The sequence below is a fragment of the Macrotis lagotis genome, chromosome 1 (genome assembly GCF_037893015.1).
Source record: "Macrotis lagotis isolate mMagLag1 chromosome 1, bilby.v1.9.chrom.fasta, whole genome shotgun sequence".
Taxonomy (NCBI): domain Eukaryota; kingdom Metazoa; phylum Chordata; class Mammalia; order Peramelemorphia; family Peramelidae; genus Macrotis; species Macrotis lagotis.
The window spans coordinates 856,054,808-856,070,770 of record NC_133658.1 but is presented as its reverse complement, the minus strand read 5'-3'; the positions used below and the strand labels follow the sequence as shown (position 1 = coordinate 856,070,770).

The 15,963-nt window shown below is 39.0% G+C and overlaps 1 protein-coding gene and 1 long non-coding RNA gene across 19 annotated transcripts in view; one reads left to right on the top strand and one right to left on the bottom strand.

Annotated features, from left to right (window-relative positions):
• LOC141508823 (uncharacterized) overlaps positions 1–15,963 on the bottom strand; it is a 71,397-nt gene that overhangs the window by 16,520 nt on the left and 38,914 nt on the right. For all 6 annotated transcript variants that reach the window (XR_012474510.1, XR_012474511.1, XR_012474506.1 and 3 more), the window contains one exon: positions 9,031–9,200. This is a non-coding gene — a long non-coding RNA (uncharacterized LOC141508823). The remainder of the gene's footprint in view (positions 1–9,030; positions 9,201–15,963) is intronic.
• SCMH1 (Scm polycomb group protein homolog 1) overlaps positions 1–15,963 on the top strand; it is a 156,500-nt gene that overhangs the window by 117,696 nt on the left and 22,841 nt on the right. For all 13 annotated transcript variants that reach the window (XM_074217760.1, XM_074217759.1, XM_074217758.1 and 10 more), the window contains 2 exons: positions 10,961–11,190; positions 15,378–15,504. In XM_074217760.1, coding sequence (XP_074073861.1) covers positions 10,961–11,190; positions 15,378–15,504 — 357 coding nt within the window. The remainder of the gene's footprint in view (positions 1–10,960; positions 11,191–15,377; positions 15,505–15,963) is intronic.

Here is a 15,963-nt window from a genome sequence, read left to right as displayed (position 1 = left end):
GCAGTGAAACAGTCTGCTTTGCAAGTAGTGAGTTTTCTGTCACTGGAAGTGACCAAACAGAAGCTAGATGATGATCCTAAGTTGTTTGTTAGGTTTTTTTTTTAAAGGCAATGAGGTTAAGTGGCTTGCCCAAGGCCACACAGGCAATTATTTAAGTGTCTGAGGCTGAATTTGAACTCAGGTACTTCTGACTCCAGGGCCGGTGCTCTATCCACTGCTCCACCTAGCCACCCCTCTAAGTTATTTTTTTAATATCTCTGCATTTGTTGGAATGTTAAACTCAATTATACCTAAACTTTGAGAACCTATTAGTATTAATTTGAGAAATGTGATTATACAAATCTGAGGTACAACCATACACCCATAAGGTTGGTGATGATGTTTGTCCTTCATTCTCAAAGAAGACCATGACAGCAGGGGAGATAATGCCATGACAAGCACATGAATTGAATTTAGTGAGAGGGAGCTATGCTAAGTCACCAGCCTCACTTTCTCCACTAGAGCCATCTGGATCCAGTGGCCAGATATGTATCAGGATGACTTATAGATGAGTCCCTTCCATTTCTGAATAGCAATGGGTTAAAGAAATTTTTTGTAGATGAACAATTGTGAACTCCTTGTCATTTCCCTAGTATCTAGTGAAAGACAAAGTATCTTTCATATTATAGATGCCTATATTTTTTTTAATTTATTCCAACTTGAACTGAAATCTACAGCCTTTAATTTCTACCCATTGTTATTTTAAATTAAATTGCTCTCTAAATTAAAACACAATGGTTTCTATGGGCCTTTCCAACCCTATTCTATGACTACGATCCTCATTTAGTCAATTAATAATCATGTATTAAGCACTTTCATTACCAAAGTTCTGTGCCCAGCATACAAACAAAAATATTAAATGGTTCTTGTCCTCATGAAGCTTCCGTTCTCCTGGAGGAACACAAAATATTCACAGTAAATCAACAAACATTCATTAAGCTCTTATTTGCCAGGCCCTGTGATGGGTACTGGGGTGTATTTCTCTCCTCCAGAAGCTTGCATTTCATCAGAGGAAAAGAAGGAAGGCTGTGCTAAGCCCTTTACAGATATCTCATTTGATCCTCACAACAATTCTGAGAGGTATTTATTGTCAACCTGTACTCTAGAGGAGGAAACTAAAGCAAATAGATGAAGTTACTTGTTCAGGATCATACTAATAAGTCTTGTGTTCCTGACTTCAGACCCAGTGCTCTATACAGTGGGTAAACTACGTGTATATAGACTCATTTCTGTGTGTACATGTTGTGTGTGTGTGTGTGTGTGTGTGTGTGTGTGTGTGTGTGTACACATATATATAAAAAACAAACAGCTTTAGGATTGAGGGTATTAAGAGTTCACTGTAGGGGCAGCTAGGTGGTGCAGTGGATAGAGCACCGGCCCTGGAGTCAGGAGTACCTGAGTTCAAATGAGGCTTCCAACATTTAATAATTACCTAACTGTGTGGCCTTGGGCAAGCCACTTAACCCCATTGCCTTGCCAAAAAAAAACCTTAAAAAAAGTTCACTGTATAGCCTTCTTGTGATGTTTTGACTGATTAATAAAATAAAGAAGGAATTCCACATGGCAGAGATGTTCTCATCTGTGTTCCAGAAATGGAGGACAACCAGTATGAAGGCCCAAAGATAGGTGACACAATGCCATATGTGAGGAACACAAGATAGTCAATTTGGCTGGATTATAGAATGTGAGAAGGGAGAATGATGTTTTAAAAGTCTGGAAAGAGGGGTTGAGATCATGTTGTAAAAAGCCTTTAAATGCTAAACCGGAGTTTGTGTTCTATCTTAAAAGCAATAAGGGGTCACTGGAGTTTATTGAGTAGGGGAGTGATGTGGTTAGATCTGTTTTGTTTTTTTTGAAAATAACTTTGGTAGCTATGTAAAGGATGGATTAAAGAGATGAAAGACTTGAAGAGACCAATTAGAGATAAAAGAGATAAAAGCTTGAATATTGCGAAGATACAACTTTCAAGATTTGGCAACTGATCAGATTTGTGGAGTAAGGAAAAATGAGGAGTCCAGACTAATCCTGAGATCATGAACATAGGAGATTGGATATATAAAAATATATATACACAGTGATTTGTTGGTGGATCAGTAGCAATTTGAGGAAATGGGGAAAAAAATCTCTTGAAGAAGGTGACTCTTGAGGGCAGCTAGGTAGTGCAGTGGATATCAGGAGGACCTGAGTTCAAACACGGTCCAGACATTTAATAATTACTTAGCTATGCGACCTTGGGCAAGTCACTTAATACCATTGTCTTGCAAAAACAACAAAAAAACAAACAAAAAAAGGAGACTCTTGAACTCAGCCTTGAAAACAGCCAAGGGTTCCAAGAACCTCAGATGAAAAGGGAGAACAAGACATATGTGGGTGCAAAATAGCTTGGCCAGGGAACTCAGCAAGTTGACCAGTATAGCTGGCACACAGCATATATGGGGGAGTGGCAGGGGTGGGATAATACATGACAAGCCTAGTACTCTGATTTGGGAGGATATTCGATACTGAACAGAGAAGTTCTTATTTATCCTAAAAGAAACAGGGAGGTTGGAGGGAGAAAAGGGAGGGTTCTGGTCAGACCTATACCTAAGGAATATCACTTCTGTGAGTTGGTGTTGGCTCATTTAACAAATGAACCTCAATATTCCAGAAGAAAATAATTCCACATTAGTCTCCGATAGCCCCTTTGGATTTCACTTTCTCCATCTATAAAAGAAGGGGTAGATTTATAGCCTATCATTTATCCATGGTTACACAGATAGTTGGAACTCAGGTCTTCTAACTGTATACACCCCCATACTCTACTGATTCTGTAACAGCATGAAAGAACTTCTGGACTGACTGAAATGGACTTAATCTTATCCTTTCTCAGCCTCCCCCCACATGACCCCCCATTCTACCTCCCATGTCTCAGCCCTAGTCTTTGACCACTTGGATTTGATTGAGGACCTTAGGGAATGTGGCCCCTTGACATAAATCTTTCTGAGACCTCACCTGGCTCACAGTCTTTCCTTAAATGGCATTGGCTTTGCTTAGCTTGTTGCTGATGACTTTGTATCCTAGGGAGCTGTCATCTGTTTCTATGGAAACATTCCAGAAGAGACGGTTGTTTCTGCTTTTTGTTTATTTCTTGCTATGCCTGACTACTTGGGAAAATTTTTTGAGAGGGGATGTGAGTGATTTCCCTGTTTCCAGACCTGGCATGATCTTAAGATGACTTCATATACTTATTCCTAAGTCTTGCCCCTCTGGGTATCAGAAAAGCACATATTTTAATCCCCAAACTCAGCATGTGAAGTCTGTAAGGCACCTCAGAGATCTAGGTCTAGTTGAATCCCCATAGCTCCAGTGAAAACAATGAACTGAGAGTCAGAGGAACTGGTTGGAATTCTGGCTTTGCCGAGTTAAAGGGACTATGTAGCCTCTGGGGACTCAGTAGAACCTGAACAAGAACTCCCAACAGGTAGTCATCTCTGGGAGACATAAGCTTCCAAGTGCAGGGGCATCCCACTTTAAGATACTTCTGATTATTAAGAGCTTTGTATTGACCTCAAACCTAAAGAAGAATTCTTATTATTAAAATAATCATTTGTGTTTCTATCTGATCTTATCCATCTGATCTGATCTGATCTGTTTCCAGTCATCCTGATCATATCTGGCCAAGACTCAGATGACTCCAGAGAAGAAAATAAGGCTAGTGATTCAACCCAATATTCCCTCACCCAAATCGAATTCATGTACTTGTCATGGCATCCCTTCCCTGATGTCATGGACAAACAACATGATCTCATTGTGGCTAACTAAATAAAGCACCTGCTGCCTCACATTCATTCTCTCACAATGCTTTTTAGATTGTAAGTAGTTGTGTAATACCCTTTCATTCATTTGAGCTTTAGAACAAAGTAGAGACTAAAGAGTATCATTCCCATTTTACAGATAAAAAAAACTGAGAATCAAAGAGATTAAGTTGTGATTCTACAATTAGCAAGTGTCAGAGATGAGATTTTTCCAGAGGTCTTCTTGATTGAGCCTAGCTCTATCCATTATGCTATTTTGAACCTGAAATCTCTCTGTCAATTCTATCTAAATTCTGTCTCTGTTCTATAAGAATCTCTCAGATTCTTGAAGACAATCCTCATGCTTCCCTCATTATTTCTCACCTGGCTTCTCCTCTAGATTTTATCACTGTTTCCAGAATTCCTCTTCCTGAAAGAGCAAAGCAGTTCTGAAGCTCATCCCTCCTCTGTGCCCCCTCCCCACTTTGACTGGAAAGGGTAGAGGTTGGGGCCTGGAGAGCTGCTCACAGACCCTTTGTCTAAGAAGGAGCCTGCTCATGCAACAGACAGCTCCTGATTTTTCCAGTGTTGCAGAGCTTCATCATAACCCCTCTGGCACCTTCCTTCCCCCTCATTTCCCCCTCTCCTTGCCTCTCTCCCAACCTGTTTCTCTTTGTTCTTTGTTGTCTTTCCCATTAAATTGTGAGTTCCTTTAGGGCAAGGATTTCTTTTGCCTTTTTTTTATCCTTAGTACTTAGGACAAAGCCTGGTACACATTAGGCATTGTGTAAATGTATACTGACTGACATTGACCCTGCTTTTTCTTCTCTATCCTAAATAGCTCCATCTCCTTCTACCATTCTTCATATGTCATGACCAAGACCTTTCACCAACTTAGTCATTCTTCTCAAAATGACCTACAATTTATTACTGTTCTTCTAAAAAATATGTTGCCCAGAACTGAACACAATAATCTAGATTCCACAAGACTCCAGAGTAATACAGTCTATGTCTGAGCAATACAATAGCACTAGCAGAACTCTTGTCTTGGACATCAGGCCTTAGGATGCCAACGTGGACAAATTTTTCTCCTCAGTCTTCAGTTTCCTCATTTGTAAAATGAGGGGGGTTAGTTAAGTCAAATTTAGAAGAATACAAGTCATTCCTCAATTGATAAATCGTCATAGGATATGAACAGTTAGTTTTCAGAAGAAATTAAAAAAACTTGTCATGAAAAAATTCTCTAAATCATTATTGATTAGAGAAATGCAAGTCAAAACAATTCTTGAGGCACCACTTCACACCTATCAGATTGGTTAATATGAAAGAAAAGGAAATTCATACATTTTGGAGATGTGGGAAAATTGGAACATTGATACATTGTTGGTGGAGTTGTGGACTGATCCAACCATCCTGGAGAGCAATTTGGAACTATGCTATAAAATTGTGCATACCTTTTGATCCAGCAAATCACTATTATGTCTGTACCCCAAAGAGATCTTTAAAAAGGGGAAAGACCCACATATACAAATGTATTTGTAGCAGCACTTTTTGTGGTGGCAAAGAATTAGAAATTGAAGGGAAGGCCATCAATTGGAGAATGGTTGAATATATTGTAGTATATGAATGTAATGGAGTATTATCATACTATAAGAAATGATAAACAAGCAGATTTCAGAAAAACTTTCAGAAAGACCCATATGAACTGAGGCTGAATGAAGTGAGTTAAACCAGGAGAACATTATACACACTAATTATAACATGAAAGATTTAGCTCTTCTCAGCAATACAATAATCCAAGATAATTCCTAAAGACTCATGATGGAAAATGTCAAACACATCAAGAGAAAGAACTATGAAATCTGACTACAGATCAAAACATACTTTTTTCACTTTTTTTGTTTTTGTGACTTTTTCCTTTTGTTCTGTTTCTTCCACAATATAATTAATGTAGAAATGTTTATGTGATTGCACATGAATAATCTATATCAGATTGCCATCTTGAAGAAGAAGGATTGGAAGGAGAAAAAAAATTTTATACTCAAAATCTTATAAAAATAAATGTTGAAAACTGTCTTTACATGAAATTGGACAATATAAAATACTTTTAATTGAGGGGGGAGAAGACATCATTAAAATAAAGAGATCTGGACTAGACAATACTCCAGTTAGTTGGATATGGATTTGATTGAATGACAGGGCTTAAAAATAGTCTTTAATGATTTGAAATCATCTTAGAAAGAAGTCTCCAATGTGGTACTCTAGGGATCTGTACTTAGCCCTCTGGTATTCAACATTTTTATTAGTGACTTGAACAAAAGGACAGATAATATATTTGTCATATTTGTAAACCACACATTTTAGGGGAAGTACTTAACACAGGATGACAGAATTCCAAGGAATCTAAACCAGCTAAAACACTGGGCTAAATCGAAGAAGATGAATTTAATAGGGATAAATGTAACATGTTACACTGGGTTAAAAAAAAAATCAGCTTCCAAGAACAAGGCTTGTTTGGAGAATAGTTTATCTGAAAAAGATCAGAACTTTTAAGTGGGCTATAAGTTCCTAATGTGACTCAGCAGTGTGATCTAATAGGCCAGAAAGCTAAGATGACCCTAAGCAACACTGAGAGGTCCAAGCATCCAGGTCTGTGATCTGCTATAATCTGCTCTAGTTAGAAACTCTCTAGAATATATGTTCAGGGCCCAGTGCCACATTTTAAGAAGGATGTGTACAAGATGGAAATAGTTCAGAGGAACAAAGAAGAGATGATTAGGGAGCATGAGAGTAGTCTCCAAGTATTTGGAGGGTTGTCAGGTAGAAAAAGGAATAAAACTGTTTGTTGGGTTGAGCTTCAGAAGACAGAATGAGAATCATTAGTTGGAAATTGCTAAAAGGCAGTTTAGTCTAACAAGAAGTGCTACCCCAAATGGAATGGGCAACTTCAGAAAAGACCAGTCTAATTCTCACTGAGAGGAGCTCTTTAAATAATGTCCAGATGAGTGCTATAATCTGCTCTAGTCAGAAACTCTCTAGAATATATGTTCAGGGCCCAGTGCCACATTTTAAGAAGGATGTGTACAAGATGGAAATAGTTCAGAGGAACAAAGAAGAGATGATTAGGGAGCATGAGAGTAGTCTCCAAGTATTTGGAAGGTTGTCAGGTAGAAAAAGGAATAAAACTGTTTGTTGGGTTGAGCTTCAGAAGACAGAATGAGAATCATTAGTTGGAAATTGCTAAAAGGCAGTTTAGTCTAACAAGAAGTGCTACCCCAAATGGAATGGGCAACTTCAGAAAAGACCAGTCTAATTCTCACTGAGAGGAGCTCTTTAAATAATGTCCAGATGAGCGCTTGACTAAGTTATTATAGCAGGGATCCATTTTCAGGGAAGATTTGGAGTAGATGGGCGATGTGAATTATGTGACTTTGTTAACTTCCCATGTTTCTCACACATTTTTTCCCCTAGTCAAGTTCTTGGACCATGTGAGATGTGTGTTGACATGTGCTAAAGGAAGACTAAACCTACAACTACAGGCTTTTAAAAATATTAAGTCACTAGACTAAAGTCTTAGAACTAAGGAAATTCCAGTACTCAAGGAGAAAAAAAGAGATTTTTGAGTTTATGTAACTATTATAGCAAACATGCAAGTATTATTAGAAACCTATAATCCTTGCTCTAGGGCCCCTGAAACATCTCCTCCCTCCCCCAGGGCAGGAATGGTTCTCATCCTTAGAAGTCATGTTATCATCCCACTGTTAACCTTTCTACATGGTCTCCTGTTTAAGAAGTATTATAAGAGCAATAGCCTCTTACTGTGAGTGGGAGTCCTCAAGAGTAGGCTCTATATTAATGAAGTACAGTCAGATTCTTATTTGCACAACTTTCACTTAGTCCCACTTTCAAATATTCCTGAATTGGCAACTAGAAAAGGTAGAAAAATATGGGGGCTTACTTGAAACATGAGACCCAGGAATTTCCAGGAATAAGACTGAAAGTTTCCCTTAAGAAGTTGTAGAATTAAACATAAGGGATGGCTAGGTGGCACAGTGGATAGAGCACTGGCCCTGGAGTCAGGAGTACCTGGGTTCAAATCCGACCTCAGACACTTAATAATTACCTAGCTGTGTGGCCTTGGGCAAGCCACTTAACCCCATTGCCTTGCAAAAACCAAAAAAAAAAAAATACATCTAGAACTAAACATATATGCATACCTCCTATGAATACTACTTATCAAATAGGCCCTAGAAGCCACAGTGGGGCAGGTTTGGTACAGTTTAGTTGAAATATTGAACTAAAAGCTTTCTCAGGGTTTGTAAAGGTTTGGGGTTTTTTTTTGGGGGGGGGGTCACTCACCAGCAGTAGCTAAAGAATGTTTCTCTGGAATTTGTAGATTTACAACTTGGTGCAAGGAAAAGGAAGTAAAAACACTGGGCTTGTCTATGGTGAATTTTAACTCAGATCTCTGAACCTTACTTTTATTACCTGGAGGTACTATGAGGAAAGCCTTCTATCAATTTTAAAATGATACAGAAATGTATCCATATTAGCTTTAGTTCACAAGCTACTTTTCTCCATTCTTTCTAGCTAGCCCTTTCCCCAGCCCTTTCTCTGTTCCTTCTTCTAGAGGCATAGTTAATACTGATCATGTGCAAAGTAGGGGATGGTACATGGGTAATCAGTAGGTTAGCTAGAGGGGCAAGGCCCATCTGTTCCTGGAGGAGCTGTTGTGCTTATCCTATGTCCTTTACACTTCTGCCATTTGGATCAGCTCTTCTCATTCTTGACTTCTGTTCCTTCTTCTGGGAAGATGTGAATTACCCATACCCATTTTATTAGAACACATTAGGATAAAGGTAACCCTAAACCTGAGGATTTCTTGCTTGTCTTCCCAGACCAGGAGGAGCATCCTTAGATTGAATTTCTGTGACCATCTCAGTCACATAGTAATGCTTAGCCCCAAGTTGTATATTTAGGCTTTGAGACAGAAGTTTCTGTTAGTACATAGTTGGGTCTGAAAAATCTAATGCCCTTAAATTGTTTTCTCTCCCTTGGTTTCTGCCACATCCCTACTTCTTTATCCTTCTCTTCTAAATACCTAGTCTTCTTCTCTGAGTTCCTTATGGTTCTCTTCTGTCTTCTTCCTAGGATTGGGCTATGGCAGACCAAGTTTTAAGAACAGGCTTAGACTGCAAAGAGCAAAGAGCTAGCTTACCTTGAGCTGGCTGTTAGCGAAGACCCAGGCAAGAAGTAGCTGCTAAGAGGCGAGCACTGTCACTGTCTTTTTGTACTTCACCTCTCTTCAGCAGACATGATGATTGTCAGTGGAGCAAACTGGACTTATTGACCAGCCATCATCAAAATGAACTGAGAAACGTGTCTCTTCTAAGCAAAGATGGTGAGAAGAGGAGGAACAAGAAATACTCAATCATGCTTCAAAGTTTAGAAAGTATTTTACCTAGATTATCCCCTTTGTTTCTCACTAAAGAATTGATCATTTTATTTTTCAGCTTAGAAAATAGATTAGATATGGTGAAAGGACTTGCCCAAGTTCACACCTTATACCTGGAGGAGCTAAAATTCAAATCAAGGGTTTTCATTTGTAAACCTTTTGGTCTTTTCCCAAGACTACAACTGTCTAGTTTTCCTGACAACTTTCCCAGCACTCTTTCTGTGCCCTAATAGCTTAGGCAGAATGTCAGATAAGGCTTCAAAATGGGAACTATCGGGGCAGCTAGGTGGCGCAGTGGATAAAGCACTGGCCCTGGAGTCAGGAGTACCTGGGTTCAAATCTGGTCTCAGACACTTAATAATTACCTAGATGTGTGGCCTTGGGCAAGCCACTTAACCCCATTTGCCTTGCAAAAAACCTAAAAAAAAATGGGAACTGTCAAAATTCTTGAAGCGTCCCAATAGGAAATATGGAAAATCCATTTATTAAAGTTTTTTAAATTAGCATTAAAGGTAGTTTCTGCTGTTGATTTGACTGCTTTTATGCTAATAACTGGCATGTGAGCCACACATGAGCTGATTTTCAGGAATGACTAGGGCTTACCTGGTTTGTTGTTACAACCTTGTATTGTAGCATTTTTTCATTTAGTTAAAGGTGACACTTGGGGACACACATCTGATTTAGTAGATTAGGAGATGCAACAAGGAGAGAAAGTTTTGGATTGTGAGAATCATCGCTCCCCATAAAGAATAAAGCCCTAGACAGCTTCCCAGAAGAATATAGAATCTTTGCAGGAGAAAACCTGACTAAAGTATATCAGCAAAATATTCTTTCTAGTAGTAATAAATGAGGCTGTCAGGGATACTTCTATGAAAAGAACAACACTGACCTTTGACTAGTCAGATCAGATACATTTTCCTTCTTACATATAGACTTGAATCTCCATCATATTCCTTCTCCAATATCTTATGTTATAGAAGTGACCAGGCTTTCAAAGGCAATACCAGCAGAGCACAAATTCTGCAGCTATTGCCAGGTTCTATTAAGCTGGAAAGTCTTTTGAGTCCTGGCTGTCAGCGGGCTGACTGTGTGTGGATCAGAGCCAAACTCAGAGAGCTTTGTCACCAGAAGACTTTTGGCACCAGCATCTAATGAAAATATTTACAAAGGCATTGCAGGGATTTAGGGTAATCTGCAACAGTGAAGCAATTACCAACATGGATGAAATTGTGAATTTGTTCAGTATTTTAATGTGGATCCAGAGACTGTAAGTCCTGGTCAAGAGACCTAAAATAATGATCTTTTCCCCCTTCCTCATTGTGTAGATGTGAAAATTGAGGTGTGGGTGTAACTTTTTGCTTCATCTTTGAAACGAAGGCAAAGGAAGAACTTGAAATGTCTCAGTCAAAAATTACTAGGCACCTTGGAAAAGAAGGAACAGGGGAGAACAAAATTCCTGAGCTGTCTGAGGATTATAAAAGCCTGAGTGAAGTCTACCCAAAGGATTCAGTAGATCCTGTTGGATTTGCTTTCTTGAGATATGAGGGCCTTTGCAAGGGAGAAGCATGGAGCTCTGTTCTGTTTAGAGGTTCTTATTTTCATCTCCTACAGGAATGGCTAGGTCTTATTCCATTGGTGGGGATGGGAGTTATAACATTCGAGAAGAAGGGATGACACCGTCTTTTTCTTGCAGTTGTGATTCCAAAGAACCCTTTTCCCACCTCTGACGCAAGCGCTGAGAAACCCAGCATGCACAGTGGCACCAAAGCTGTCTTGGGGCATCAGCCAGGGCAAAGGGGCCGCAAACCAGGCAAGAAGCGAGGCCGGACACCTAAGACCCTGATTCACCACCCCATCACCCCATCCAAGTCAGTGGAACCTTTGAAATTCCCAAAGAAGAGGGGACCTAAGCCTGGCAGTAAGGTAGGCGAGCAAAACGGGCTGTGTTATCACATTTCCTCAGCAAGTGCATAGAAAGAGGGAATATGGGGATAACTGAGGCTGGGGTGGGGAAAGGAACATTATCTTAAAATAACTGCCTTGTGCAGGGCACATATTCTTGCATACAGGAGATGCTTAGAGATGTTTGTTGCATTTAATTAGCAAGGTTGGGATTACCAACTTGATCCACTATTGGAGATCAGCTGGTGGGGAATAATTATCTCCTGAGTTTTGACTCTTAAACACTTTCCAGATTCAGAGAATTTGGGGCATTATTCATCCTCCCTGAGATGAGAGCAGTAGCTTTTTGTCAGTGCATGGTCAGAGGCCTATAGGCATGTGTAGGTGGTAGGAAGGTGAACTTTGTCTTTCCTACTGCATGTTCCCTTTTCCAAATCTTCTTAGACAGACTGCTAACCTGACTGGGAAGCAAAGGCTGCTGTGCCTCCCCCTCTGCCTGGGATGATTCCAGGCCAGGCCACCTGTTAAATACACTGACTGCCCTTATCTTCCTTCTCTTCCATCATCTAAAGGCACATGTTCATATTGATTGAAGATAAAGTGGTATTATAAAATCTTGAAAACCTTTTAACTTCTTACCTCCTGCCAGTCACTAAGGGCTCCCTAGACTCTCACCTTGTATTTACTTCGATGCCTCCAGACTCTGGGTAAGCTCATCTGTTTCATAGATCCTGGGACCATCTTTCTGAGACTGATCCTCAATTTCTATTGCCATGCTCTATACACTTTTCTTCAGTTCTTTCCCTATTTAGTACTTAACCTGGATATAGATTTCTTCACTAACTCTGAATCATATGGTAAGACTTAAGCTATTTGAAATTATTCTCTTGTGACCTTTTCTACTACTGAACTCCTTGTTTAAGTTACTTCAAGCCAGAACTTAGATCTGATAGAGAACTTCTGATACCCAAGTGCACTAGCTTTACAGATAGAAAACTCTCAGTGAACTGAATGTCCAAATAGACTTTATGTTACGTTGTGCTTCACTTTTCACCCACCTCTCAAACAAGAAACATTGTTTCATTTCCTTCATTTTTTCACATCCAGTATGTAAGTAAAGCCTATTGTGTTTTCCTACATTTTATTCATACGTTATTGTCATTCATTCAACAAATATCCATTTTTGAGCCAAGAAAACTCAGAAAACATCATCTACCAGTACCTCTTCCTAGTCTGTGCTTGGATTATTCATGTATCAGTTATTACAACCACCTTTTTTACTGGTTTGCCTACTAAGTCCTCTGTCCCCTATCTATAACCCTATTGAATACCTGAACAGTCATTTTGCTGCCTGGTTTATCAACAGCTGGGCAATGCATTCTCAGGCTTAAGACCTCTCACCAGGGTACTTAAGATGATCCAATCTCCTTCTCTCCCCCCCCCCCCCCCCGCCCCATCCTATTGGAATGTTCCTTCTTTACTGATCCTGGCCACCTCTGCTTACATATCCTGTATACTTCCCAGCTTGCCCAGCTTCCTTCTATCAGCCAGAAATTTCTTTGAAGTCCCACTTCTTCCCAAGCCTCACAGGAAGATATAGTTATTCCCTCTGTCTTTTCTCCTACTCATCACATTAGTGTGATGAAGTGAGGGGTAGGAGGAACGTGAGAAGACCTGGCTGCAAATCTCAACTGTGAGTACTCAATGTCTCTGTGGCCTTGACCAAGTGATTTAACATCTGAGCCTTTGTTCCCTTCTCTTCTCAGTAGGAATAAGTTAAAACTTGCACTCCCTGACTCATAAAGATACGATGGAATCAGATAGGATGTTTACAAAGTGCTTTGCAAAAAAAAAAAATGAATTGTTTTCACTTATAACTATGATGTATAGAACATAGCATATACTACATACTAGACTGTATTGTTTAACTCTGTAGAGCATATGCTAATACTTGAGTAGAGTGTGTACTTTATGCTGTTTTATACTTGTGGGTATGCTCATTCATCTTTTTTGAGTTCTCCCTCTCTCTTATAGGTGATAAAATCCTCAGAAGGTAGAGGACCTGTCAGTTATTTTAAAGGTTACTTACAAAAATGTGTCTAGGCCATTTGGGAAGCATTGCTCCTTAGGAGTAATAATCTTTCTCTTTTGGAAAAGTTTCAGAAAAGAACCCTTGTCATCTTTTAGAGTTCCCTACTCCAGGAAGCCTCCCTATGGTATATGACTTCTTTTGGATTTCATTTCCTCCATGCTTTTTATTTCTGTTCCCAGTATGTATCAATCATTCATTGAGCTTTTTAAGCCCCTGATTTGTGTGCTAGTATTGTGCTAGGTGCTGAGAATACAAAGAAAATGAATGGAACAATCCTTTATCCCAAGGAGGTTACACTCCAATGGGAAGAAGACAAGTACACATATAAGTATAAACAGAATAAATTCAGTTGTTGAAAGTACTTTGAGAAGGAGAGCATGAGCAGCAAGGGAGATCAGAAAAGGTTTATGTAAAAGGTGGTGCTTGAGTTCCATTTGAAAGAAGGATTCCTTGAGGCAGAGATAATAACAGAATAAATTCTAGACAGAGGAGACTAAAAATGAGATTTGTGTGTGGGGAACAGAAAAAGCCAGTTTGCTGAGACAAGACAGTACATGATGGGGAATAATGTACAATAAGTCTGGAAAGAAAGGGTGGGACCACATTGTAAAGAGTTTTAAAACTAAGTAGAGAAGTTTATATCCTATTCCAGGGTACTAGTAAGCCACTAAAATTGAGTGAGGTGGACCTTGGTCATATCTATGATTAAGAAAAATTATTTTAATAGTTTAGAGAGGAACCATAGTAAAGAAAGATTTGTATCAGGGAGACTAATTAAAAGACTTGGAAAAATACAAGTGAAGGGTAATAAGGATCCTAAACTAATATGTTAACTATGTAATTAGAGAGAAGGGGTTAATTGTGGAAGACACTCTAGAATTATAAGCAGTATAAGCTGCCAAAAAGGCAGATGATTGGATATGTTAAGAGAGAAGTCAGAGGTAATAACTTGAGAAACTGAAAGTATGTGAAGTATGGAAGAAGAGTAGTAAAAGAATAAAAGTAGATAAGGCATTAGACCATTCCTAGCAGTGTGACATGGGCAAATCACTTAATTTCCCTGTGCCTCAGTTTACTCATGTGTAAAATAAGGGGGATGGACTTGATGGCCTCCAAAGTTGCTACCAGCTCTAATTCTGTGATCATATAGCTACTTAGTCATATGTTTAGGGAGACAGAGGGAGGTGGATTTTCATTCATTTCAGTGAATATTTGTTAAGTAAGTACTTGATAGAGTAGAGCATTGTAGCTAGATGTTGGATAGATGCAAAGATAAAATTTGAACTCTTCTTGTATTTTACTGTCTAGGAGAAGTGTATAACACATATAAAACACGATACTTGATATGTGCTGTAGAGAAATATGAAAAAAGTGGTATGTGATGTTTAAAGAGAAAAGTCATATTTTGGGGGATTAAGAAAGGATTCTTAGAAGAACTGGGATTTAGGTTGGACTTCAAGCAGGGAAAGAAAATGGACAGACATCATAGGCATCATGGGCATTGAAACAGAGTCAGTAGTTTGAAAATTGCATCCATTTTTATTTTGAGTGTAACTGTTATAGGATAATATTATGAGGTAAGGTTAGAAAAGGAAGATAACACCAAATTGTAGAGGACTTTGAATGCCAGGCAAGACATTTGAACATTAATTAGCATCCATTGGGAGCCACTGAAAATTTTTGAACTGAGATGTAACATGAACTAATCTGATGGTTTGGAATGGAAGAAAGAAAGAGTAGGCTGTTGGCTAAAGTCATAGTTTCATTATCTAGGCAGGTGGTGCCAAGGACCTTGTAGTGACAATATAGCAGATACAAGATTGAAAAAGTATGTATTTCAGGTTCAACTTTACTATGACAGTGTTGGATTTTTTTCCTTTGGGATTAGCTAAATTCTGGCTTTGTGGACAGAGGTGGAAGGAGAGGATTTTGTTCCTTTGTTCCTTTGCTTATTTAACAAATATTTATTGTTTATCTTTCATTTTTAGGGCATTAGAGAGAATTCAAAAGTATAAAATGCTTATAGTGTGTCAGGAGAGTAAATGCTTAAGATAAAGGGATGAAAAGACACACCGATACATGCAGTTGGCAAACTTTTCTCCATCTGTTTTGGCAGCGAAAACCTCGGACTTTGTTAAACCCAGCACCCACTTCGCCGACCACCAGTACCCCTGAACCAGACACCAGCACTGTGCCCCAGGATGCTGCTACTATACCCAGCTCAGCCATGCAGGCCCCAACAGGTAAAAAAACTCAATTATAGACCAAATATCCCAAGACTAGTGACTTTTTCTAATATTTGGTCTGGTATCCAGGATCAACTCAAGAGCACCAACCTGGGTGTCTGTCTGAAGATCTAGGCTTGCCTTTGTCATGCATTGTGTGACCTTGGCCAAATCCTTTCTCCTCTCTGAGCCTCAGTTTTCTTCTCTATACATGAAGGGATTGAATAAAATCATGTCTGAATAATCTAACTCTAACATGTGATTCTATGACTTCTTTGAGTTTTGCACTACTTGGGATTCAAAATCCTTCTGTACAAGGTAAATTGTTAGCTTTACATGTATTTAAACAATCAAGTCTTTAAGACTCAAGAAATTTCAAGAGATTCCATCAATTGTGAGGAAATTTTTCTTAACACATTTATTCATCCAATAAATATTAATTAAACAGCTACTACATCCAATGTGCTATGCTTACTG